At 45.9% G+C, this 26,797-nt stretch overlaps 1 protein-coding gene across 2 annotated transcripts; it reads right to left on the bottom strand.

The window, feature by feature from the left end:
- Positions 1-574: 574 nt before the first annotated feature.
- Positions 575-25,636, bottom strand: NDP (norrin cystine knot growth factor NDP). 2 transcript variants are annotated; one of them, XM_059384763.1, is made up of 4 exons: positions 25,376-25,636; positions 11,484-11,543; positions 10,461-10,845; positions 575-979 (listed from the first exon to the last, which is right to left on the bottom strand). In XM_059384763.1, exons 3-4 carry the CDS (start codon positions 10,632-10,634, stop codon positions 752-754), a joined length of 402 nt encoding a protein of 133 aa, XP_059240746.1. In that variant the 5' UTR covers positions 10,635-10,845; positions 11,484-11,543; positions 25,376-25,636; the 3' UTR covers positions 575-751. The 2 variants fall into 2 exon arrangements, with proteins under 2 accessions (XP_059240746.1, XP_059240745.1); XM_059384762.1 differs by lacking the exon at positions 11,484-11,543.
- Positions 25,637-26,797: the final 1,161 nt, after the last annotated feature.

Here is a 26,797-nt window from a genome sequence, read left to right as displayed (position 1 = left end):
TAAAAGTCCCTTACAAAATTTTACCATAATTTAACTGCAAGAGCCTTCAGGTGGCAACTTTTGTATGCCACTTTTACTTCTTGAAAGTCATTGCTGAATAATAATGACCGCTATCAGGAGTTCCAACATCACATATGAGAATCCATTTGTTAGTTAGTTTAATGTCAGTTAGCTGGCTGTGAGTGAGCCTGGCTACACGTCTCCAACCTGCTTGGTGCCTGGATTTTGCCATCGGTCACCTTTAGCAGCGATGGCAACCTTAGATCAAAGGACAGGATCAAAACTAAACCGAACCAACCCAGATGGTATTGCAGAAAGAGTTGGACTCTCCTGCTTTCCAGAATGAATGCTTCCCTAAGATACACCAAACTGTGACAGCTTGACCCACTCGGGCATGGGGAAGGGGGCAGGGGAGAGGGGGCGCCACTTTCCCACTAAGGCAGGAATTGTTGGAAACCCAAACAACTTTCAGCGCCAAGGGGGCAAATGCCTGAATCTGAAAAGGAACCAAAAGAAATTATACCAGGGAAAGGAGACAGGGATGGAAGACCAGTTCCCAGAGCATCTCTCTCTGTCAACAAGCACTGAAAGTCTTTATTACTAGAATATGTGGAATCCCGTGGGAATCGCTGTATCTTTTTTTTCTTTCTTTCTTTCCCTTAACTCTTTTCTTGCCAGTCCTTCCCTGGCCTGTTGAACTGGCTCGGTGAGGGAGAAGTGGTCCCATCCAGAAGCCACTCAGTAGGAGGTCTCAAGAGCTGCACTCCTCACAGTGACAGGAGAGGATGTACCGGTAGGTAGCCGTGAGCCGCATGCCTCCCGAACAGCGCAGGCGCAGTGCCTTCAACTTGGAGGTCTGAGGCCGGCAGCAGTGACAGGAGGAGCGGAAAGGCTGCTTGAGGACAGTGCTGAAGGAAACCAAGGGCTCAGAGCGTGACGCCTGGCTGCAGTGCCCCTCGCATCTGGCCAGAAGCACCATCTGGGGAGAGAAGAGACAGGGTTACCCTGTGGGGAGACCAAAACCTCAGTCAGGTCCCACGGCACCCTAACACTCTTTGCTGACTTCCGGTGGTTTAGACCAGTGGTTCTCAACCCTGGTTGCACCTTAGAATCACCTGGTAAACTTAGTTTTAAAGCGTCGACACCCCGGGGGTGCCTGGGTGGCTCAGTGGATTGAGCCACACTCTTGGTTTTGGCTCAGGTCATGTTCACAGGGTTGCAGGATTGATCCTTGCCTCAGGGTCTATGCTCAGTGGGGAGGCTGCTTGAGATTCTCTCTTCTTCTCCCTCTGCCCCACCCCCTGCTCATTGTCTCTCTCTCTCTCTCACTCTCCCTTTCTCTCAAATATATAAATTAAAAAAATAATAAAGCTTGGGCTGAAGTAAGAGAGGCTGTGTTTTCTTTATAGTGGCTTTTAATGTGGCTATAGTGAACAGACTTCTTTAAGAATCGGATGCAAATTACCAAGGTTATCCCCAGAACAATGGACATAGGCAAACACTCAGTGTTTGCCTCCAGCTTTAGGGGGGTGGAGCAGAGGCTCATTTCTGTCTCCTATACATACATCTGGGTTTCCTGGGAGTGGCAGTTATGGGTAGGGGAGGGGGGGCAGCTTGGTTATGAATTAAAAGAAGGCCATCAAAAAACATGAAATCTTGGGGCACCTGGGTGGCTCAGTCATTAAGTGTCTGCCTTCGGCTCAGGTCATGATCCCAGAGTCCTGAGATGAAACCCCATATTGGGCTCCCTGTTCAGTGGGGAGCCTGTTTCTCCCTCTCCCACTTCTCCTGCTTGTGTTTCCTCTCTCGTTCTCTCTCTCTCTTTCTCTCAATCAAATAAATAAATAAATAAATCTTTAAAAAAGAAAATATTTTTTAAAAAATGAAATCTTGCCATTTGCAACGATGTGGATGGAACTAGAGGGTATTACTCTAAGTGAAAGAAGACAATCAAAGAAAGACAATTATCATACAATCTCACTGGTACCAGGAATTTGAGAAACAAGACAGAGGATCATAGGGGAAGGGAGGGGAAAATGAAACAAGATGAAACCAGACAGGGAGACAAACCATAAGAGACTCTTAATCTCAGGAAACTGAGGGTTGCTGGGGGGGGGGGGGGGGAGGGATGGGGTGGCTGGGTGATGGACCCTAGGGAGGGTATGTGCTATGGTGAGCGGTATGAATTGTGTAAGACTGATGAATACCAGACCTATACCCGTGAAACAAATAACACATGATATGTTAATTAAAATAATAAGAATTAAAAGAATTAAAAGAAGGAAGTGGTCTACTCATCTTTCTTAAAGGAAGACAAGATGACTTCTGGTCATTATAGGTTATTAACGTCATTATCAAAGATGATGTTGGGGGGCGCCTGGGTGGCTCAGTGGGTTAAGCCGCTGCCTTCGGCTCAGGTCATGATCTCAGGGTCCTGGGATCGAGTCCCACATCGGGCTCTCTGCTTGGCGGAGAGCCTGCTTCCCTTCCTCTCTCTCTGCCTGCCTCTCTGTCTACTTGTGATCTATCTCTGTCAAATAAATAAATAAATAAATCTTTAAAAAAAAAATTTAAAAAGTTTAAAAAAAAAAAAAAAAAGATGATGTTGGGATGAATCCAAAGATAGGATATGAGATACCAGGAGGAACCATCAAGGTTTGGTGAAGTTGGAGTAAGACCTACTGATTTATGTTCTCTGAAAGATCACAGAGGTAGAGAGAAAATGTCAACTAGGAACTGTTTTGAATTTTTCAAGTCTTCAGTGCTATCCTGCCCACTCTTTTTGTGGACAGGCAAAACAGACATGATCTGAAATAGATCTCTCTTTTTGGGAGATTGTGCCATAGATCAGTAGTACGTGGGCCAGTCCTCTGCGCCCACTCCATCCGTCTAATGAGAAGGAGCCCGAGGTCTTCCCCAGCCCCTTCTCGCTATACCTGCCGGTTTATGAGAAAAGCTCCCTCACAGCTCACTTCAAAGTACTGTTAAATGTGCCATCTCTAATGTGGGTCATCTCTTCCACAGATTAAGCAATATTCAGAGGTCACCTCTCCAGAAGAAATCTTTAGAGATCCAGCTTCAGTCCGGATGAATATAGTGAACCTGTGTCAACACACTTAATTCCAAGAGGCACAGACATGGTGGTGTATCTCACCGGAATGACACACACGCAAGTGACCTGGATGTAGACCTGGAATGACCTGGCAGTTGGCACAGCCCTTAAAGTGACTGAATCAGCGACGCTGGGCCATTTGTAGAAGGAGTGACCTGATTGTGATTTCACTAAGCGTTTTCAGGGTCTCAATCTCCACCTTCAGCTCATTCACTGAAGACTCTGGGGCCACCTCCAATGGGTTCTTCTATCTCAGGAGCTGGACTTTTGGGGCAAAGAGAATGCACAGACATGTACATACAATAAACACATTCAGGGCACCTAGGTGGCTCAGTTGGTTAAGCCTCTGCTTTCAGCTCAGGTCATGATCTCAGGGTCCTGGGATCAAGTCCAGCATTGGGCTCTCTGCTCGGCCTGGAGCCTGCTTCCTCCTCTCTGCCTGCCTCTCTGCCTACTTGTCATCTCTCTCTGTCAAATAAATAAATAAACTCTAAAAAAACCCCACACAAACAAACCACATTCAGTGGCTGCCTGATGCCTTTGGACTCAAGTCCCAAATCCTGAATTGGTATTAAGATCCTCCATGACTTGGATTTCCAGTCTTACTTATAATTGTTCTCATTTTTGTCACCCACTCCCTTGCAACTGTTCTAGTTCTCATTACTCCCTATTCTAATCAAGCTCAATCACTTAGAAGTTATGGAACTTCCCGGAATTTCCCTGCCTCTTACCTTTGCTCATGTCTTTCCCCCTCTCAGGAATGCCCTTTCCTCCTAGCTCTGCTTAATTCCAACTATCCTCCATTGTCAAGTTCTTCTCCTCTAAGAAGAGACTGTGAGACAATTGTAGGACCTGTGGCATTCTCAACACACATGCAAATCTCCTCTCTGGGAGATTTCCAGGCTACAGATCCCGTCTCAAACCTGGAAGTGACATATAAATCTAGCTCTGATTTGTAAATGTGTGTTGGAGGGCTACAGCGGGGAGTTTGGGAGGGAAGATCTAGAAATGAGTGCCGTTAAGGAATGGAAGGGATAAATATCTGCTTTCCAGACTCACTCTTGATATTCCATCCTTTAGCCCCTGTTTTACTCCCTCACCTGTTTTACAGATTTAATGAACATCTTCTCACCTCTTCCAGACCAAAGCTTCTCAAACTCTAACATGCATGTAAATCTGTTGGGGAACTTGTTAAAATACAGATCATGTGTGGGTAGTTCTGGGTGATGCCAGAGCTGCATTTGTCACAAGACTCTGGTTGATGTCAGTACCGCTAACGCCCGCACATTGATTAGTGAGGCCTGTTCTGTTCAAGTCTGAGAGGCTCTACTCTAGGTTGATCACTAGGTAGGGATCATTTAGCAAATAATAATGGCAGCTGATATTTATTGAGTGCTTGCAACATTTAATCTCATTTAATCCTCATAACAATCTGATGCTAAAGGTCCTCTTTTAATCTGTACTATTATTACAGAAGAGGAAGCTGAGGTTTTAGAGAGTTGAACTAACCTGCTTAAACTCAAGTATCTGGTACAAGGCAAGGCTGGAATCAAACCCAGTTCTGCCTAAAGTCAAGCCCTGGGCCTGAATCCTTAGTATATCCTGCTTCCTGGTATGAAAATGTTTTCCTGAAGCATGAGCCAACTCACACCCTTCTTCAATCTACTTTGACTTACCTCTGGGAACCCTAAACATACCATAACCATAGAAATCTGACCTTTTCCTTATGAACTCCTTGGAATACATACATCATCACTACCCTGAAGCTTCTGCAGAGCTCAGTCTTGAAAGAGCCCTCCTGAATGATAACTCCTCCACTGTCAAGACCTACCCCAGGTGCCTCCCCCAGTGATCTGGACACTCCCAGAAACTCCTTGGATGGTACCACACAGTGTCTAACTCCTTAACCAAGTCATCAAACATCAGTTCACCTGCCAAAACCCAGTCTGTGGTCAACGTACGTTCCTCACGCTTGGGTGACCTGGTGGGGCCTTACTAACATGGGAAGGCTTCTCTGCATTTGGCCTTGTACTTAACTGCTCATAATGGACTTCTCACAGCTCAGGTGGGTGACAGATACCTGTTATCTGCTTTGGGTCCAGTTTAATTTTGCTCTCTTAGGTTTCCCCAAGCAAGTGGCCCGATGCCAAGAAGTTAGGCAACTTCTCCAGAAATCCCTTCGTATTCCCCCCACCTTAGAGTCACTGGCCTCCAGTGGGCTATGAAAGTCAGTTCCTCCTAGTACAGAGCCGCGGGGTTCAGAAAGATTGCTCAGGGATGGGCTCCTTCATGTTCTAATCTTTTTCCATGTGCAGAAGCTAAGAAAAATGAGAGGACCTTGGGTGATCATAAAAGAATGGTAATGATGTTGATATAGAACACGTATTGGGACATTTACTAGGCTCCAGGCTCTGTGCCAAGCCCATCATATGCAACCTGATTCTTAACAGCTATGTCAAAAGGTAAACTTTCCCCATTCACAGATGAAGACATGAAAAGGCAGAGGATGAGTCACCAGCCTGAGGTCCCTTCACCATCCAAAGGCGGGCCAAGATTCTGACCGGAGACAGCTTGATTCCTGAGCCCTCAGTCTTAACCATGACTGTCAGCCTCGATCCTCCTAAGTTGCCCAAGCTGGTCATGAGCAAGTTCAGGCTACTGTGAAGGTTAGAGCCAGCTGTGAGTCCTGGATGTTGACCAAAGATTAAACCTGGTGACCGCAGGCCGCTGCTCCCCCTGGTGACCTACCATACTTCTTAGGCAGTTATGTCTTCTGCTGCAATACACAGCTATCTTCTGAGTGAGAGAAAACCCAAACACAGATGGTTTTCATCACTCCTTGTTGAAAGATTCTTACCACTGCCAAAGCCACTTTCTTCCTCCGTCATGGGGGACTCCTACAAATTCCTGGCACAGGCCATGAATGACTAGCTGTCTCCGTGGGTATCAGAATAAAGACCCGGAACAAAGACTTGCGCACAGAACATCCTATCCTAGAATGGGAGTTTGGCCATTTTACTTCATTTAAAAGAGCAACGGTCTTTTGCCTTTTTCTCGGCAGTGAACACTATGTACCCCTTATCCCTCTGGCAGCACCCATTCCTTCCTTCCCCATCACTCTCAATAAATGACCATTTAGCCCATCTCCAGGGCACCCGGGTCAACCCCCAAAAGGTCTGTGCCAGGCTCAGGGCATCAGCAAAATTGCACCAGAGGAATGAAGCAGCAAGGGGACAGATGGACTCTGGTCCGTCGGTCTGGTCACAACTCAAACCGACACAAAGCTTTTGTACATAGAACATTTCCGCTCCCTTTCTCTCCCATTTACTTACAGTCATTATGAGGGCAAAGACTTGGTCTTTTCCCCCCTATTTTTGCCAGCCACAGGGCCTGCACCTAGTAGGCATTCCATATAAATTCGTTCCTTAAAAGAAAAAGTGATCTCTCCCCAGTAGTTAATTGTGTTAGAAGTACAATGTTCCTGACTCTTCTACCATACTATGAGCTTTGTCAGCAGCCCTAAGGAGAGGCTCGGGCATCTTAGCACCTGCCACTTCAAATCCTCTGGGAAGTTCTCCAGGCTTTATCCCGTAAACTGTCCTCCGCCTTGGCCCTTTGGAGTTCAGATGACCCCAAACCCTGGTTCCATGTCCCTGCGGGACCACCATCTCCCTCCCCCGTTCCTTGCCCAACTCAGACTTCACAGGCCTGCCTTATTAGCTCCCTTTCCCAGCCCCTATCCCTGAAAGTCCTCCCTGGCTTACATCCAGAACTTGTCTCCTCCCCCTCTTCCTGCTTCCTCCACTCACCTGGGAAGGGAGGTCAAGGCAGCAAGCTCTGTTTCTCTTCTGCTGTTCTCTGCCTGCTCTTAACACCCAGCAGGATGGCTTACTTTTACTTTGCCCTTCAGCACGCGCCCCCCACGGCTGCCAGATCTCTGTTTAACAAGAACCGTGATGAGGTTCATTTTCCTAATCCTTTCAGGATCTACGGGATCCCAACCGTCATTGAGGTCTCCGTGGTGACTGAAATAGAAAGTGAGTCTGAGCACCTGTCCTGTTTACAGCTTCATCATCAAGATGATAATGTCACTCATTAATGTCTATTATATGACAGACGCCATGCTGAACACCTTACAGATATCATCACCAATACCCATAACCCCACCTTTAGATACACAGCATTCACCCCATTTTACAGAGGAATAAATGGAGGCACCAAAGACTGGTTTCACTTCTCCCGAAGTCACCCTTTGGGCACATCGTTTAGCTGCAGTGTGAAACCAGGTCTCTCTCACTTCGAAGTCTGAGATGCCTCAGTTGCCTTAAAGGTTCTCCAGACAGCTTGTTTTCACGAACCACTGGACTTTTGCCTGTTTGCTATACAACCTTTACTCACTCAGAACTTCAGGGAAGATTGTCAATGAACCTGCCACTCTGGGGATCTCTTGTACCCAGTCCTGGGAGGTGTCACTGCTGAAAACCATCGGGCGCAGCCTAATCTCCAGTCACATGACCTCCTTGGTGGACCGCTGTGGCCAATCGTTTCTGCCTGACTCCATCTCATCCTTCTCCTGAATTGCTAAGCCATGGGTGACAGGCCCCTGGAACTCAAGGCTAGGGAGAGCAGACAGTCTCATGGGAGGCTCCCACAGAACAGTCACAAAAATTCCTATTTTCTAGAAACATTGTTGAGTAAAAATCATTATTTCCAGTGGATCCGAAGTTGAGGCTGGGCTTCCTAATAGTGGCTTCTGCACTCTACTGCATTCTGCTGGCATTTCTCCAAAATGAAGATCCAAGTAGTTGAAAGAGAAATGACTTGAGGCAAAGGTTGCCACTCCTGGACTAAATGAGCAATCATACTGAATACTGTTTTAGCATTCAGTTTTCCCCACCGGTAAAATGGGGCTGCTAATGCCTTCCAAGACAGGTTTGTCGGCAATGATTAGATCCTATATTATGAGATGCCTGACACATATTAGGCGTTCCCTCCCCTGAGCCTGGGTCACACTCTCCCGGACACCTGTCTTCCCAAGGCCAGACACTGGGTAAATGTAAGTCGGGAAGCGTTAACCACAGACAGACAAATGTTAGGCATGTGTCTAGCAAACAACGACCTTTGAACATCATGTGGAGGGAAACTTTTTGCAGAGAGGAAAGATCGACCCTGGTCTCCTCATTGTAAAATCCCTTGTTGGCTGTCTCCTAGGCACGGACTAAATGTTTTATCTCAAGTCTGTAAAGAACAATTTCGTTAATGAAACCCATTAGAAAGAAGACCAGCCCGAGTCTGTGAGAGTTAAGAATTATAGATTATTTAAAAATGAAAAACAGTTTTTGTTCTTGGATACATAGAGAAAATCGAATCCAGAAAAGGTCTGGGTAGTTGAAATTCTGCCAGGCATCTTAAGGCCAAGAAAGAAAGGTTTATAATTATAAGCACCATTTACATAAAACTATTGCTATATTTGAGATCACTTGGGCTGTTTAAAAACAGATTGTTCCCATGAAATTATAAACGTTTCTGCTACTATCACAATTTTGTGCCATTTACCATGGCATTCTGGAAGGAACATACATGAGCAAAGGTAGACTAAAGTCTGTTTCTAGGAGTCGCGCTCAAGCACCCTGAGTTTGCTGGGCTCGAGTTAACGACGTCTCTTCTCTGACCTGCCCTTAACTGGTGCGATCACTGCTAAGATGTTCTTCCAACATTTCACCAAATCTCTCTGGATTGTGTTTAGTTTTTAGAGATGTTCCCATTTCCTTATTCCTTCCTATCATCACCCTGCCATTTTCCTTAAAATAATTTTAATAACCCCTGCTTTTGTTAAAGAATCATGATTACGGAGGGAGAAATCATACACAGAGTAAAAACCACCAAATACTAGTGCTATCTGTAGGGGGAGGGGAGGAGAAGCTAATAATTGCTCAAGCCCACAATATCTGAGCAATCACAGTTGTAAAAACATGTCCCGTCTTTCCCCCCCCTTCCCTTTGCTTTAGTGTTTTGTTTTGTTTTTTGTATTTTTTTGTTTTGCCTAAGAAGGGATTGCAGTCTTACAAAAATTTAAGTTTATCTCTTTACTCCTTTTTTTTAGTTCCGCAAGTACAAATAAGAGCCAGAAAGTTTTAAAATGGAAAGTCCCTGTTTTTTCCCACAGTCCTAGATCTTATTAATATAATGGTTAAAATGATTTAACTCAAATTCGGATTCCCCCAAACTAAAAACAAGCCATTATCACTGAGTTGTAATCAAAGAAGTGATGGAAATTTTCAAGGCAGACAGAAGTCATCATGTTTGTAAATGGAGGGTAGAGACATTAACTTATATGGTCTTAATTCTAGTGGCTGATATTACAAAAACTTCTTAATTATACCGGTAATTTAAAAAATACTTGCCGTCTGAGAATGCTTAAGAGGCTTTGGTCTCAGAACTAGAGTGAAAAATTTCTGAGGTTAGGCTAAACACATTCTTATTTACCAAATGTGGGCAAATTTCATTCATGTGACTGTTTGGGGGCAGTGACAGTCGTGAGATTCTCATTCTGAGTCTATCCTTCTGCTACTATGGGCCTTCCTTCTGGGTGGTCCAGGTGGCCGGCCACTCTCGTCCTTTGAAGCATGGTATTCCTTCTCACGCCTTGTCCCAACACTGAGACATCCCTCGCATAGGTTGCCTGCCCAAAAAACATACAACCTACTCCAAACAAGAGCGATTTGGATAATCCCTGTAAAAATGGGAAATGATCCACTTGCCATGTATCTTTTGAAATCATTTTAACGTAAGCATGGCAGGTGGAGAAAGGCTTGGACCACAAGGTCAGCGAGCAGCTATTCCATCAGGATTCTCTTTGAAGAGCCCCCCCCTCACCCCAACAAGTACATTTTACTACTCAGTCGTATTTCTGGCATCTGCTTCCTCTTTACTGCTGGTGGATGTAGCAGGAGTCACGAGAACCTGTAGACACCACTTTTCTATCTCGATAAAGAACACTACTGCTGCTAAATTTCACAGCCAAGGAAGAAACACACCTGCCTCATCTTGTGTAGAGCAACAGTTGCATGATGAGAACCTTCCAGCCTTTCCTATTGACTTTGAGTAGCCTGAAAAGAGAGAAGCTGTCTGGGATTATGTACGTGGTCAGTCAGGCAGCTTTACTGACAAAGGTTCAAAGCCTGCTGGGAGACCCTGAGAGCAAGATTCTCCCTCAAGCCCCACGGGGCCAGCCGGAGAGCTCAGGTCTGGACGACGGTCATAGCTCTCCATCCCTTGACAAAGGAACGTGGGCTTCTCTCCTGTCTCTGTGAAGTAGCGCTAATGTTCGCAGACATCAGGATCTTACCTTTGAGCTACACTTGTACAATGGGTGACTGATAGAATCGACATAGTGATGCCTCATGCAGCGTAGAGGGTCCGAGTCCATCATGAAGGAGCTGTCCGTTTTGCTGTCCGTATCTCCCATTAGCGCCAGCAGGGAGAGCATAGAAAAGGATGCAGCTAGTACATGATTTCTCATTGTTGTAAGGAAAAACTTCGGAGAAGGGACAGCAGAGGGAGGCAGAGGACTAGGAATGGGAAATGCCTTCGCCTCCTAGGATCCAGTCCTTTTCGAGCAAAGGGCAGGATCCGGCTGAAGCTTTCTGGTTGTCATTGTCCTTTGTAGGCGCCCCCGAGTCTTGTCTTACTCTTTCCACTTGCAATCCATCATCGCGAGATCTGCTGCACAGCTGGAATGAAAACAGAAATTATTTTCCCCGGGGAACATTTACCCAGAAAAACGAATGGAGCCCAGGGGGTATGGAGTAGAATTTTTCCTCGTCATTTTGAATGACAGCGGTTGGTTTCTCGAGCGCCTTAGCATAGGCCATCGCCCATTCTAACCCGCTCCCTCCCCCAGAGCTTATTTGTAACCATTCGGAGGTGGACACCGTGGTTTAGTGGAAGCACATGTTGACTTTAATTGCCAGAGTCCATGTTTCGAGGAGCAAGAAGAGTTGGAACTCATGGTAAAGATTAGACATGTGGTTCTGCACAACTGAATTGGGTGGTCTCATCTTTATCCCTGGCAGTGGGGGAGGATCTATTCAGTTTCTCAATGATCTCTGGTGTCAACATCAGCTCACAGGGCCAGAAAACAGACAGGTCAGCACTAATGAACACAAGCCACATCCCACGGGAAAGAAGTATATTTTCCATTTCCAAGTCCATTACCCACCCACCCACCTAGTTTTCCACTAGGGCTCATCCTGCTCGAGGCTCATCCTGTTTTTGGTGTAAGCCCCGCGCCCCCCAGCATCAGTGGCAAATGGCATCTGAAATACACATTATGCTAACTGGCCTCCAGTGTGATTAAAGCAACACGTACGTATTCGCCAAAGAGTCACACATTCCGGCAGAGCCTTGTAGCCTGAGCACGCGGCCTAATCTGAAAAAGGAAGTGGTGGTTAGAGCAAAGACTTAGCAGTAAAATGGGATCAGGGCCTATCAGTTTCCTGGAAATCTGCTTTGTTCTTTTAACCATATGCATCTTGGACAAAGCAGAGAGCGCTGCGTATCACCTCACCAACCCTCTTAAGCCTGGCCAACGTGGGTGCTTTTTATCACACCAGAAGACAAAGTGTCACAAATATTTTCAAACATTTAGGACAACTGGGGAGACCTGTCATTGCATCCCAAACAAAAGGAAGATAATAAATAAAGCTTCAGAAAAAACTTTTGAAAGTATTTCAGGTAAGAGTTTATTTGTTCTGTTTATTGTACAACATTTTTTTTTAACTTCCTACTCATGGACGGTCCAAATAAACAGGGCAAAGTATTAATAAGATCAAGATTAGAAGTTCAAGTCCAGGAGTGCCTGGGTGGCTCAGTCAATTAAGCGTCTAACTTCAGCTAAGGTCCTGATCTCAGGGTCCTGGGATAAAGCTCCGAGTCCAGCTCCCTGCTCTGCTGGGAGCCTGGTTCTCCCTCTCCCTCTGCAGATCCCCCTACTTGTGCTCCTGCACACTCTCTCTCTCAAATAAATAAATTCTTTTAAAAAATTAAAAATAGGGGTGACTGAGTGGCTCAGTTGGTTAAGCATCTGCCTTCCACTCAGGTCATGATCCCAGGGTCCTGGGTTGAAGCCCTGAGTCGGGCTCCCTGCTCGGCGGGGAGTCGACTTCTCCCTCTCCCTCTACATACCCTGCCCCTCTCAAATAAATATAATCTTCAAAAGAAGAAGGAGGAGGAGGAGGAGAAGTTCAAGTCCATATAAGTCAATTAGTTTGGTTCCAATAGAATGGCCCCAGACCCACTTAACCTTAGTTAGCTTTCTTGCGAGTGTGGGGCAGGGGATCCTAGACTGAAAATGGAGTGTGGCAAAGGGCTGTATCAGACAAGAGCATCCCTGGCAATGGCAAAATCTCAGCTCATATGTGTCAGAGAAATCCTATAAATTGCAGGACCAGCAGGGACCAGTAAAGAGGAAACCCACTTGGGCTTTAAGCCCTGCCCTTGAGTAACTGGGAGACCTTGCACACGGCATTTAAACAAGTGTGGCCCCAATTTCCTCATCTATAGAAGAAGAGAATTGGAAAAGATGGAGTCTGTAGTGCCCTCTTGCCCTAAAATGACACTGCCTGGTACTTAGGGATCCAGTCACCACCATCTCCATAGGCAGAAGATAATCCTGAAGTTAAGAGCGTATTTTCATACAACTCTGCGCCACTTTCCCTCGTGAACATGCTAATTGCAACATCTCATTGAAATTGATCAAACATGAGCTAAAGCTCCAAACTGGCAAGAGATGCCAAAGAGTATTTTTTGTTTTCTCTTCAGCTGCACATCACACTGAAACTCACCAAGATTTCAACTCAAAGAGCCAGAGCTTTCTTGGATTCAATGTTCAGAGGCTGCCGTATTACTGACCATTTCCTGAGTTTCAATATGACTATGTTATCCCAAGTGGTTATCTGACTCTTTGAAGCCTTAATTAGTCTCAGAAAAGGAATTTATTAGATTTCTTCTTTCACCACTCCAGTCTATCGATATTTCCCCCAGGAGTCAATGGCAAAGGGATGAAGGGAAAAGTAGACATTCCAGTCCTGGCCCTCCCTCTCCCCTTCAGAGCCATGGCCAGGAGGTCTGGTTAAATGAAAGAAGCAAATGAAAAGAAAACATACAGCTTGATGGCAAAAATAAGCAACAACAATCAATAACAAGACCCTATATACGTGAATGTTTAGACCCAGATAGTCCACCTGTGAGAATTATCCTACATGTGTGATCACACTAGCATGTGGTTAATCGGTTTGACATTGGTCATCACAGCATAAAATTGGAAACCGCACAAAATACCCATCTCTATTACACAACACTCATACCCTGGAATACTATGCAACTGTATAAAGAAGGGTGCAGAAATCCTACTGGTGTGTGTTATACCAGGAAGGGTAAGAACATATATTTGTGTTCATTGATATTTACACAGATAAGCTCTGGAAGGATATTCGAGAAGCTATACAATTAGTTATGGACAGGTATGAGAGAAAGACTTTCATTGTATACATACATTTGAATTCATAAATTTCTGAATTTGTGAATGTATTACCCATCTAAAACTTCTTTTAAAAAATATGTACTTTCTGGGATGCCTAGGTGGCTCAATCGGTTAAGCATTGGCTTTCGGCTCAGGTCATGATCCTGGGGTCCTCGGATCAAGTCTCGTGTCAGGCTCCTTGCTCAGCGGGGAGCCTGCTTCTCCCTCTGCCTGCTGCTCCCTGCCCCCGGCCCCCATTTGTGCATTGTGTGCTCTCTCTCTCTCTGAAAAAAAATAAATAGAATCTTTAAAAAAAATTATACTTTCTCTTTCCAAACTTGGCTTAAAAATACTAATTAAATTAATGGATGTTGAACGTTGGTGCCAGTTTGAGTATTTTAGTAATATTATATTTTTATTTCTTACAAATTTTGGAAGACATGCTAGTTACTCTTTTCTCAGTCTTCCTAGTAGATCATTTAATTCTTAAGCAGTACTGCCACCTAGTAGCGACATCTTGAATTGCAAGCACAGTTGAATTTTTTTTTTCTTGAAAGGTGAATAAAACTTTTGCAGACAAGTATTGTGAAGCGAATAATGATAGACAGTTAATGTCACACAAAATATAACTTTATTATCTGATTTTCTCTTTAAAGATGATAAGCTGAACCCAGAAGTAGTAATAAAGATAAAGTAGAAAAACATGACAGAGAAAATGCTGCTTGACTGCTAATAAGAAATGCACTTTTCAGGTCAACACGCTCACAAAGCATGGTACTTTTTGTTCAGTTTTTATATTAAACTCTGAAATAAGAATTCAAGCAATTATGTAAACAGACCATAGAACTCATTGAACTCTCAAAACATAAAGGTAAAATTCTTGCCACTTAACTTTGGGATTTTCACCCAAAGTGTTCACATCATATGAAGAAATAAGCATAATGCTTGAAAACCGAGTGGCGTGAAGTCAGATTCATCTGAACTTGGTGTTGGTGGGGTGTGCCCGGATGAGAAGTGCACAGTGCTGGGGGCAACACTCACAAAGAGGAGAATCAAAATGAAGGAAATTTCCATCACTTGAGATTCGATTTATGACAGACTAGGGGTATCGTCTTGTCTTGTCAGAGCTTCGGTCATGTTCCTCAAAATTAAATTAATTCCCATTTGCTTTCTTTCTTTCTTTTTTTTTTTTTTTAAAGCCATGGATCATAAAAACCAAGCACTGCCCATCAAGACTTAGAACCTCGGCCCAGCCAGTGATGGTCTGACTGAGAAAGCAACTCACTTGCTGAACTTGGGAGCTCCGGGGCTGCTCCGTGCTCTGGGTACAGCCTCTGAGACATGGACTTGGCGGATGTACAGAGCCCACATTCTCATAGCTCCGATGTGGAGCCTCTGCCGGCAGGAGAGGCACGTAGGCTGGCGTGCCCGACTTTGGAGCTACCCTCCAAACGATACCAGTGGAAAAGAACAACTGGTGCCCAGATTTCCCCACCTGTCATCCTCAGGGAAATAATATAGCAGAGCTCACAGTGGGCCCAGCCTCCTGGGTGAGAGATGGTGTTGTGTCCACAGAGCAGCTCACTCTTGGGCTGACCTTCTGCCTGGCAGAGGGTAAAGTGCTGGTTTCACGCAAGTTATTCCAGCAACAGGCTAAGACCAGGGGCATGTGCCAAGAATGGCCTTATTCTTGCCCCGCTTGCCAGGCAAGGGAGGGTGGAGCTTCGGTATCCAGATTCCCACCCTGGGCTGTTTTCAGTATTAATACATGCACGTAATGCCTCCCATGGCTTCTTTCTACAGATATTTATTGAACACATATTCCATAAGCATTTACTAAGTGTCTCCTTTTGCTCTAGCAGATAACAGGTAAGGGTCAGGGGGGAAAAAATAGGTCCTGTTCTAGTGCCTTCTTCCAGCTCACCGCATCTACAAGCAAAGAGTCTTGGCCTGTTGTTTCCTGGGTGACTTTTTTTGGACCCAAGGATAAACTCCCTCACCACCTAATTCATATCCAGCATGCAATGAATCATTTCTAAGAAGATCAATTTCAGCAGATAAAATATCATGACTTTGGAATGGTGTCAGCGTCACAGACAAGAGTGATTTGATATTTACTCTCATTTCAGACAATCATATCAGGCATGAGTCAGGTAGAGAGGGTAGAACCAAGAGCCCCTCTCCAAGGAATCACCAAAAATAAAAATCAAAGTTTTAAGTGTGGAAGAAAGCTCGCCACTAGATAACGCTTCACACGAGGCTTAGAAAAGAAAGAATTCTAGGTCTAATCAGAGAGTGTGAAGTTGCTAAGTAGCCCCTTCTCAGGAACTCAAAGAATTCCTATTGGATCTAGTCAGCTAGATGCCTTGGAGAATAAGTCAGATGCCTCTTCCCAAGGCACTTAATTTATAAACTGTAAACAGCATGTTGGATTTTATGAAGCATCCCATGTGCTCAACGAATTGTTTTTGATATTATTCTTCTCTGGCTGCACATCAGTGGCAGCCCAGTACCTAAGCCTGGGCTGACCTGGAGGCAGCAATACCAAGGCTGGGCAGCCACAAGGTCACTGGAGAGACTATGGCTCCTGCTCCTGTCAGCTCACAGTGTCCATTCTCCAATCAGAGGTGGCCATGCCTGCCCCGCAGTGCCACCTAAGCAGGGAGAGAGGGTGACATCTTTGCAATTCAACAGCAGTCCTCCAGTCTACAGGGCTCTGTGCTCCCCCAGCCTGCATTACTAGCCAAGCATGGTCAGACTCAGCAGTGGTGGAGATGGAGGAAGAAAAGCGATGGGGATGGGGGGGGGGGGGGGGGGGAAGGAAGCAAGAGGGCAGGAGAAATACAGCCAGGAGAGAAGCACTAAATTACAACCCCAAAGTAAATAAGGGTACAAAAAAGAAGAACTGGGAACAGAAGTAATTTCTGAGAATGGGCCAATGTCAATGGCTCCTCCTGTGTGTGTGTCCTTGGATTAAATAGTTTTACTGTCTTGGGAGGGACCGGTGTGGGAGGACTTGACCTTGAGACTTGACTGAAACTTCAAATCTTGATTTTCGGGACATCCAGAAGAACCTCTCATTGTTATTCAAACTCTCCCTTACCTACAGCTTTGACCTCTTCTTCCCCAGACCCATGTCCAACCCATGCTAAGTGTCACGTGTTCCAGTGTTTTGCACTCATTGGTCAGAAATATTAGATAATTATTATATTGCATTCGGAAACCTGAAGAACATTTTACTGTTGCCTGCTCTACTGGAAGGACGGCTGATCTGAGCCTCAAGCTCTGAGTCCTACCCTTCCCATCATTGGCTATGCCATCTTAAGCAAGTCCCTTGCCTTCTCTGGGACTCTTTTTTCCCATCTACAAAATGAACAGATTGGTCCAGATGCTTGTGTGGTTCTCCCCATTCCTGACACTCTCTAGCTCTATCCTACCTTCTCAAAGGGCGGCGCCTGCTTTGGGGCTTCATTTTCCCTGAAGCAATACTACAGAAAGGGTTCCTTTCTTCCTCAGGAAGTTAATGACTGCAGAAAAGTCCAAACAAATCATCATGTGGTGCCTGAAGCAAAACCGAAGGTCAAGCCATAGCAATCTGCCCTTTTGATGAAGCCATATTGGTGGCCTGAAATAAAAAGAGCCCTTAATAACCAATTGACTCAGTGCCTGAATGTACCAAATATAGTTATAAATTAAGAATATGCTGTTGAGGGGCGCCTGGGTGGCTCAGTTGGTTAAGCCTCTGCCTTCAGCTCAGGTCATGATCCGGGTCCTGGGATCAAGTCCCGAGTCCGGCTCTCAGCTCAGCAGGGAGCCTGCTTCCTCCTCTCTCTCTGCCTGCCTCTCTGCCTATTTGTGATCTCTCTCTCTCTGTCAAATGAATAAATAAGATCTTAAAAAAAAAAAAAGAATATGCTGTTGATAATAAGGAGTGGCTGGCGAAGATATTTACACAGTCCCTGTGACTCTTAGAACTGTCTTAAAACATATAGTGTTTCTTTCCAGTCTTCACCACTTGGGGAGAGAACAAAAGCTAATAGTGAGCAGTCATGGTAGAATTAGACACCTTTCTTTTGATGATAGTGATATAAGTGGAATTTAGCCCTCCTGAATCTTCCCTGTGAGTGACCTTAATTCTAAACCGAGTTTGAGCCACAGATCCTCATCCCCTAGCGGGGCCATCGGTAACACTCTGGTTCAGGATAGAAGAGGAAGATTGATTAGAAGAGTTGTCTCCTCTGCAGGTGCAGAATAGATAAGGTCCCAGTGGTCAAGAGCAAGGCACTCTCTTACAAACTTACAACCTTACAGATGTTTCTGTAAAACATCTACAGAACCTCTGTGCTAAGGGAGGTACATTCCAGAAGCCCTAGGTGGGGACTTGGGTCTATCAGAGTTGCCTCTTGGTTATGGTTATGGCTCTTGGATCTAGTGCTGGGCTTCTATGGGGTTCTATAATCTCTAAGGAAAGACTCACTCATGGTTGTTCCTCATGGAACAGAGTTCCAAAGAGTTCTTCATGGTTGACCAACTGACTTTTAGAGTACAAAACCTTGCATAAATTGGAAGTGATGAAGTCTGATTACCCATGTGCCAAAAAGCATGAGTCGGTTCAAGTCTTTTCCTCTGGGGCTTTGGATTATTTCTGTAAGCCTACCATTCCACTATGAGCTGTGACTGATATGGTGATGAGCTGTCAGAAAATGCTTAGCGGTGGTCTTTCTGCAGTGCCACAAATCAAGGACAACCCTTTCCATTTTTCCATCAACAGGGAATGAAAACAGGGTGATGGGAAGCCATAGGGGAAGTAACAGAGAAGAAGGAAGAAGGATGTGCTTATGTTCAAAATCTGCCACTGCCCTTCCAGTGCATTCAAATGGCCCCATTTCAGAAAGGGAAGGTTCCCTTCATTTTACGCAGTCTTTCCCGAGAAGGCGGTCTCACATCACAGATGAGACATACTTCTACCACTTTCCTTTGGAAAGGAAGCAGGGGAGTTTTGAGACACCCACTCAGCCCAGACACTCAGTCCGCCCTCCCACCCCTGCCAAAGCATGAATGCATTCTCTCCCTGTGGAAAAGGAAAGGTAGCCAGGTGTTCTGGAGACCCTGTTGCTGAAGCCACTTGATATTTTCTCTGCCCCTGGACTGCTGGCTCTGCTATGGCCTTAGGAGAAGAGAGGTGACTAGGGTCAGTTCAGGGAACAGGCTTCCTCTCACCCTGGGGCCAAATGAGTATGTTGGCTTTCCTTCAAAGTGTCCAGCAAAGTGTTTCCAAAGCTGCATTTGAATATCCTCAGCCACAGCAGCATTTTGGAATGGTGGGTAGTGATCTCACCTAACAGCTGTAGGGCCCTTAGTTAGAAATGGGGCATAAACAATGGGACCGACTCAGCCTCTATTCAATTCATCTTTTCTGCCCAACTGTGGAAGTTGAATACTGAATTCAAACCCATTGCAATCCAGAAGACTTGGGGATTCAGACTTCTGTCAAAGGGGCACTGCTAAAATAAAATCATGTAGAAATACGTTTTTCTGTATTGCTCATAATTCTGAATGTATTGGGCTGTTGGTCTCCTGTCTGCATTTCTGCTTCACTTAAACTCCGCACGCTACGGCTACATCGTTGGGTTGCTGGTTCTCCTCTCACCATTCCATTCTGCTGCCCTTAGACTTCAAACCTCAAAACAAAAATTTAAATCCTGAAAAGGACGAATTTCCCATCCTGTGGAGGAAAAAATCACAGAAATGCATCAAATCCTGAACCATCACCTTGTGTTTAAAAAAGAAATTGGACTTTGATTCTTCACGTCCATTTTAGGCATGTAGATGCCTACATTTTACTTGGAGCAGAGGACAGGGGGATGCTTTTTTCCTGGAGGAGTTGACCTCCTTTTCTAATGCCAAGTAAAGACGGCAACTTCAGGGTTCAAATCCTCCTCCCTGGGAGAGAGCAGGTGAAATGAAGGGAAGCTTCCCTTCCTAAAAGTGGGCTATTTGAAAATTTGTGACAGCAGATTTAGAACCTCAAAAATAGTCCTTCCTTCTTCTCTTTTGTCATTTCTCCCGTGACCTATTTGTATTCACTGTTGATGGCAGAATGGAAGGGGACTCCCTGTTTAGAGCTATTGTTGGTTTGCGACACTGCAGAAAGGTTATCCCTGAGCATTTTTTGACAGCTCATCAACTTTCTTGAATGTATTAATCTGTTGCCCTTTCATTTTTTAGAGGATATTGCAACTGGTTGGACCACAAATTAAAAGGAGAAGCTGGGATTGAGCCAGGCCTTGGAAGAGAGAAAATGGTCTGAAAAATTCTTAGCTTTTGGTAGAAACAAAGAAAAAAAAGAAAGAAAAAAGAAACATACATCAGTGGCAAATCTAATAGAACCAAGTTTAAAGCTACTAGTCAACGTTCAAGTGCAGATCTTGACATGAGGGTGAAAAAGACCTCCAACTGGATGAATTCCTGAGTATAAGCACTGGGGCTATATTGTGGACTGAAGTTGCCCATTCTTTGAATTTTCTGAGTCAGCATTGTCTCCAACAAAAAAGCACTTGTTCTAGACCATGAACCCCATCCAGGGTGTTAACGTTCTGACCATTGAGAATGGGTCTAGGGGGGTGTGACTTCTCAGCCTTGTAGGCTCAGCCGTCAGACTCTGGGACCCTCTGATGGAGAGGACAGTAAGCAAGACTGTCTCAAGCAAACTCTCGCCAGACACGCGGGAAGAAAGCTTTGCAGATGTGAGGACAGCTGGCGGCACACAGAATACCATCGGCCCAGTCTCCCTCAACAACTCGAATCTGTGGGTGTCTGAATGTGCAGCACGCAAACCTGCACCGCCGAGCCGGTGCCCCCTTTTCCTACCAGCCTCTCCCCGCCCCCCGCCCCCCGCCCCCCGCACACACACACACGGGGGTCGCGGAAGGATTCCCCATCCTTTGCGGCCGCGGTGCTCAGACACACAAGTTCATGGTTGCTGATCCGACGGGTGAGGAGTGGGTGCTACCGGCTGGAACCGTGCCACTGGCAGGGGCAGACAGGAAAATAGGAATGCTCTTAATGTCCTCCCAAAGAAAACCTTTGACGGACAAAAGAGTGGTTGTATTTTTACCCTCTCCCTTCATGCTGCCAGGCGTCTTTAAATAGATCCTCTAGCCTAGGGACTTGTATGGAATAATTCATATTAAAACCCAAGAAGTGGCAGAGGAGGGGAGTTGGTTCTTTTCTTCTCTTTCTTTCCTTTCTCCACTCCCCCCCACCGCCCGCCCCCGCCCTTGTCAAGTGAACAGGAAAAGACTCATTTTAATTCAGCTGTGTTAAATTTCTCCTTCTGGGTCTTTTAATGAACTTTAGCTAATTCGGAAAAGACGACGAAAACCCCCAGGAGAAGAAAAGGGATAGGAAGCGGCATTGTAGATGGCTCTTTGATACCTTTTGGTCCCAAGGACATGAGCGGCATCTTTTAATGATGCCGCACAGAGTGGGTGACCCCAGGCTCTTAAATGGGAAGGTCTGACGGAGAAGTCCCGTGCTTTCCATTAGCAACTCCTAAACCAATGGGCTGTTCTGCTGTTGAGAGAAAGAAAAAAAAGGGAAGAAAAAGTCTTCCCCAGTTTTCCAGTCCCACTCATTTGTACTTGGGCTCTGGCTAGGATCCGTTTTCTCCCGTCTCCCTGTCTCCCCAAATGGGTTTTCAAAAGACCTTCAGGCCCCAGTTAGCCAAATTCAAAACCCTGCCTGTCCTTCTCTTTCCTTGGGAAGGGAAGGATGTGGGAAGGATGGAGAAAGGGGGCGGAGCAGGGCCTGAGGATCCGGGGAGCTTTGCAGCAAGCCACTTGTCTCTCCCCTGAAACAGAGAATAACCACATTTCTCTTAATGTAGGCCGAAGGGCATCCAGGCGTTCCCAGAGCTCTGCTACCCCCAGCCCTGCGCCGGAGATGCGCGGGTCACTGTGATGGTATGCTCTTGTCCCTGCCAACCCGGGTCACCCCAGCCCTGCCCTGAAGGGCAGCCGAGCCATGTGGCTGGCTGCTCCTCTCTGTGAGTGGGTTCAGGCTCAGGGCTCCAGAAAGCCCCCTGATCCTCTCAGCCCCAGCAGAGCTGCTGCCAAGAATGACATCCTGAGATTACTATGAAGATGGGGAGACCTCACGGGCCACTCTCCCCGGATGGAGCGGGACCCAGGCTGTCTGGAAAACAGGCAAAGCAAAGAGCAAGCTCATAATGGAAGGAGCTCAGGCGCGGGGGTGGGGGGGGCAGTGGGAGTGGTGGAAAGCCAAAGAAAATAAAAGCCACATGCCACCCAGGAAGATTCCAGGGCGGGCGGGAAGGAGGTGGCGGAGTAAGGACTTGCCGGGAGCGAGTACCCAGACATGGCACTGCCAGTCTCACTGGATTCTTTTCTGAATTAGATTATGCGAAAGAAAGCGGGGAAATATATAGCCGGCCAGCTGTTCAAAGGCTTACAACCTTGCTTTTATTGTCCGGGTAAGTTGGTGAGGTGGGGCATCAGAGGAATTCCAAACATACCATCCCAGACAAATTTTAATATGTTCCCCAGTGTCATACACGAAGAGGAAATGACAGCTGATCACAGCCAAGGCAGGCCACAGCGATCTGGGCCCTGGAGCTCACCCACCCTCCCTTGGCCCAGCTACCAGCCTCCACCCTAGTACTTCTATCTGTCCACCTGCCTCCCCATCCCTTCTGCCCTTACTGGCCCTGCTGGGTTTGGGGAGTGGTGGGGGCTGGACAAAGTAGCAGGAGCTGACGTGCATGGGAAGAGGTGAGGTCGGCCTTCAAGGCCGCTGGCCAAGAAGCCGAGGCTGGCTAGGGTGAGTCAGGCACCCCAGGGAGTCAGAGGCATTTTAATCCAACCACGGGGGATTATCTGCTGATAAGGGCTGAATCAAGGACTCTGGTGATGCTGTCTTCAGGGCTCCCCCCCTCCCACGGCCCCCAGTAACCTACCCAAGCCAGAAAACACAAGACTGCGTTATTTGAAAGCAACCCTGTGTATGGCTCTGATGGGGACCTGGGTTTTAGGGAACGACTTCCGGCATCTTCTTCCCAAGGGCCCCTTGAATTCAGGCCAGACTCAGAGGTCACTGGTTTGGATCCTGGGGACGGTTCAAGTAAGTGGTGGGAGCCAGTGATAGCATCTTGCTCTGTGCATGTTTCTAATTCAGTGATTCATCCAGTGGCCCTGATGTCAGTTGCTGAGTGTAGGTGACTCACAGCCATCCCTGATAGAGATAGCACGTGGTCCTTTCCCAAGTGTGCTCAAGGGAGCAGAGAAAGGATAAACTGCCCTTTTTCCAGGCTTCCTCTACCCAGGAGGGAAAGATCCGGACTATGCTAGCTGTGAGTGATGTGTACCCAAGATTCGGTGATAAAGGCCTCAGGGGAACCCCTTCATCACAAATGGAAAGAAAACTCACTGATAAACAACAGTCATTGCAAATAAATCGGGGTCTCAGCAGATACTTGAAATGGGCCTTTGTAACAAGGCAGTCATTGACCCGTTTAGCCATTGGCAAAGTTCATGTCAGTCCCCAAATCTGACTGGAAATAGCATACAGACTGAAAACTGGGCCTTGGGACAATGCCTCAGTCACCTTCGCATCCAGCAGGACTAGCATCATTTCTTAAAAGGATGATGGCATGAATAATTCACCAGTAAGAATAATCACACTTGAATTGTGAGTCCTTCAAGTACAGTAGAAATTGCTGGCCACCATCGGTGGCTAGGATGCTGAGAAATTCACATTTTTTCAAGGGCCCAGGAAAATAAATGAGTTGGAAATTGTTAAATGTATTGAAAAATGATTTATTTTCCCCTTGACAGCGTCATTGGAACTCGAATTAAGATTGAAAACACCACAGGCATATTTCCATCTGGGGGATGTCAGCTGTTTGGTACACAGTGGGTCAAGAAGACCTCCACCAAGTTCCCCCTTTACCTGAACCAAATATATCTTAAAGCAAATGATGCAAAACTTGGCGTTCTGGGTTCAGACACTCTCGTAAAATGATCTGAGTAACAGTACCAGAATATTGCTTTGACTCAGCCCACTGCTTTGTTAACAGTAGAAGTTTTTAAAGAAAAAAAAAAGTCATTGCAAAATTGCATAGCAATAGAATCCATAGTATCTTTTCGGGCTTTCTCAAATCGTGAATATCCCAGGGCTGTAAATTAACTCGTTCAAAAGCTGGGTTTTCACTCAACAATGCCCGTTAGGCTAGTTATTAAAGGAGATCAGGAAGGTTCCCCCGTAAGCCACGTTCCCGCTCCACAGTGAAATCTGGTCAAGACGACCCTCAAGTTTAATTTCGGAAGCCAGACCGTTGAGAAGAAAATGGGCAGATATTTGCATTTGGTCTAAAGGCACCGTTGAGAAGCATTCTGCAGCTCCCCAACCCCCCATTCGGTTGACACCCACAGCCCAGACTGCATTTTAGACATCTCTACGTTTTCAAACGCACCGGGGATTTAATATCCTGTGTAGGAGCAATTTGCCGATGCCAGGTCCTTGTCATTAAAATACACTATTATTAGAAATGAGACATTTCGCAGCATCCATATCTGTTATCAATGACAATTACAAAGGACAGAAAGTGGGACTCCCGCCTTGCCAAAGTGCTTCCTTTCCTGCACCTGAATCTCGGTGGAGAAGGGAGTCAACTCTTCCACGCAGGTTTATCTGGGTTTCTGAATTACAATGAGCCTCAGTTACAGGGCGTTCCGAGTCATTAACATTCTGTACACAACACAAACTTCCCGTCCCCCAAGAAAGAGTTTTGCTCAGGCCTCCTACAGCCCAATTGTTAAAGAGAGAACTTGCATTCAGGAGCTTGAAAGAACCCCCACCTCCCCCACCCTGCCCGAATATTCCTCAGGTGTTCGTAGGAGTCATTCCTGCAGGTCCCCATCTCTGCGCCGGTGGGAGCATCCTTTCTCGGTCACCGTTTGGACAGTGTGGCAGTAAGGCCAAGGCAAACAGCATGCATTTCCTCGGACTTTTTGCCCAATCAAAATCCTATAGTAAACCCATCCTCCTCTCTCCCCAGTGCTCCTGCCTGCGTCTATGGAAGTGAAGTCCTTGCACATTGGAAGGAGAGTGCAAAGGAACAGGATTCCTGCAAAGCATGATACAGAAAGCTAGAAATAAATGTTGCCTATTGTTTGAAGTCATTCTAAGCACTCCGGCGGAGCCCTGGCAGGAGATCAGCAGCATACAGAAGTAGTAATAAAAGTAAACAGTGCGCTTTTAAACTCTCAGGCTTGCCCGCCTTCATAGTGCCCCCATTGTAACAGGGATGGGGGCAGTGGGGAAGAAACAGGGGCTTCGGGAATCCATGTCGTCCAATGCTGCTTCCCAGTCTCTTCTCACCGGGTCAAATAGAAGAACCATTACAAAGTTATATTGAACTACGCAGAGAGTTTGAAAATGAAATCCCTTTCGGTCAAACCCAAAGGGATTTTCCAGCCCCTCCGTGAGGCTCCCCTGCTCTGTCCCAGACTTCAAAGACCCGTTCGTTTAAAAAAAAAAAAAAGAAAGAAAGAAAGAAAGAAACCCACAAAGCTAGCACGCTACCGATTAATGCAAATTCAATTAATGCAAATTTAAGTGGTATTTAAAGGTTGTCTCTTTGTCTGAGAGGAGGATGAAATGCTCGCTTTGGAAAGAAGTAATTTCCTAGGCAAGCCGGCAGCGCTTGTTTTCCTGCTTACCTTTGGGGGGAAACGCAGGGCTCCTTTCTTCTCAGACTTTTCTGAGAGCTAGAAAGAGGTCCTGTTACTTCCAAATGCTTTTGTTCTTCTGTCCCTCTGTCACATGGCTTGCCTTTTATATTTGCAACACACAAAAGTTAGGACTGTTGTTTAAGCGACACAGGGAGAGAGAGAGAGAGGGAGAGGGAGAGGGAGAGAGAGAGAGAGAATGTCAAATGGAAAAGTGCCATTGCAGTCATATATCAATCAGGCGTGCGGCCGCAGCAGCGCTCTAGCAAATGGGAATGCCAGGGAAATGTGAGGCGCTCCTTATCGGGGACTCAGCCACTGCCCACCGCTCGGCTCCCTTCCATGGAGCATCTTACGATGGGAACAGCATAGAAGAGCAAGGGCAAGCGCAAGGAAGTTCTCTTTCTTTCTTTCTTTCTTTCTTTCTTTCTTTCTTGGGAAATAACAAGAGGCTAAATGAATATTCTGGGTTTAATTCTTTGGCAAGCATGCCATCGAGATGGGCAGTCTGCGGTGAAGACGCATAGTTTGGGAAATGCAGAGACAGTGGCATTCTGTTTCACGATTCCGCAGCTGCCTGAGATGAAGCTGAAATTTTAAGGAAGGGGGAGAAAGATGGGGGTCAGAACAGCTTCGCAAGTGTATACCGCTGAGGCAAGTGCAAAACGCTGCCCTGTTTTATCACGACCTGTGTGGGTGGCGAGAGCTTTTTTTCTGTGTTGTTCATCCATTATGTGATTTTTAGCGGCACGTACGCGATGAAATCTACAAGGGCACTTTACTAGGTGCTGTCATTTGCATCATTATTAGAATAAAACTCTCCCTAGGATTTAGAAACAATGGAAAAGTGACAATGGGAAAGTGTAGTCCTTGACTCCTTGGAATAGACAAGGGTGAACCTAACAGGTAAGGCCAAACCACCTCCAAATGGCTGGTTTTGCAGAAAAGTGGCAAAGGTCACTGGGGAGGGGGGGCGGTGGTGGGGGTTAAGTACTCGTGCTAGCCAGTAATGCCCTTATGAGCTGTGAAAATACAAAGGGAAATAATTCCTTCAAGAGCTGAAAATTGAGGCAGAAAACCATTGAACAATTTTGATGGACGACACAAAGAACCACTGAACCATTTATAACTTAGTTTCTGTCAGACGGACCCAACCCCAGAATAATTTTTTTTTATTAACACTGCTGAAGAATTAAACTGAGAATATTTTTTAAAAAGGCATTTCAGGGTAGAGTAAATATAATCCTAAAACCGAAGAAGAAATTTCTCTCGAGAGCTCCATTTAATTGCTAATGCCGGAACTGTCATGTTCAACTGTAGCAAATCATTTATTAGTCATTAATAAATTGATTATCACATCATTACTTTGCCACAGAACTTTTTATTCCAAACAGCCACTGGTGTTTACAAGAG

The sequence above is a fragment of the Mustela nigripes genome, chromosome X (genome assembly GCF_022355385.1).
Source record: "Mustela nigripes isolate SB6536 chromosome X, MUSNIG.SB6536, whole genome shotgun sequence".
NCBI lineage: Eukaryota > Metazoa > Chordata > Mammalia > Carnivora > Mustelidae > Mustela > Mustela nigripes.
The sequence above is the reverse complement of the archived record's forward strand: the minus strand, read 5'-3'. Positions and strand labels throughout refer to the sequence as shown.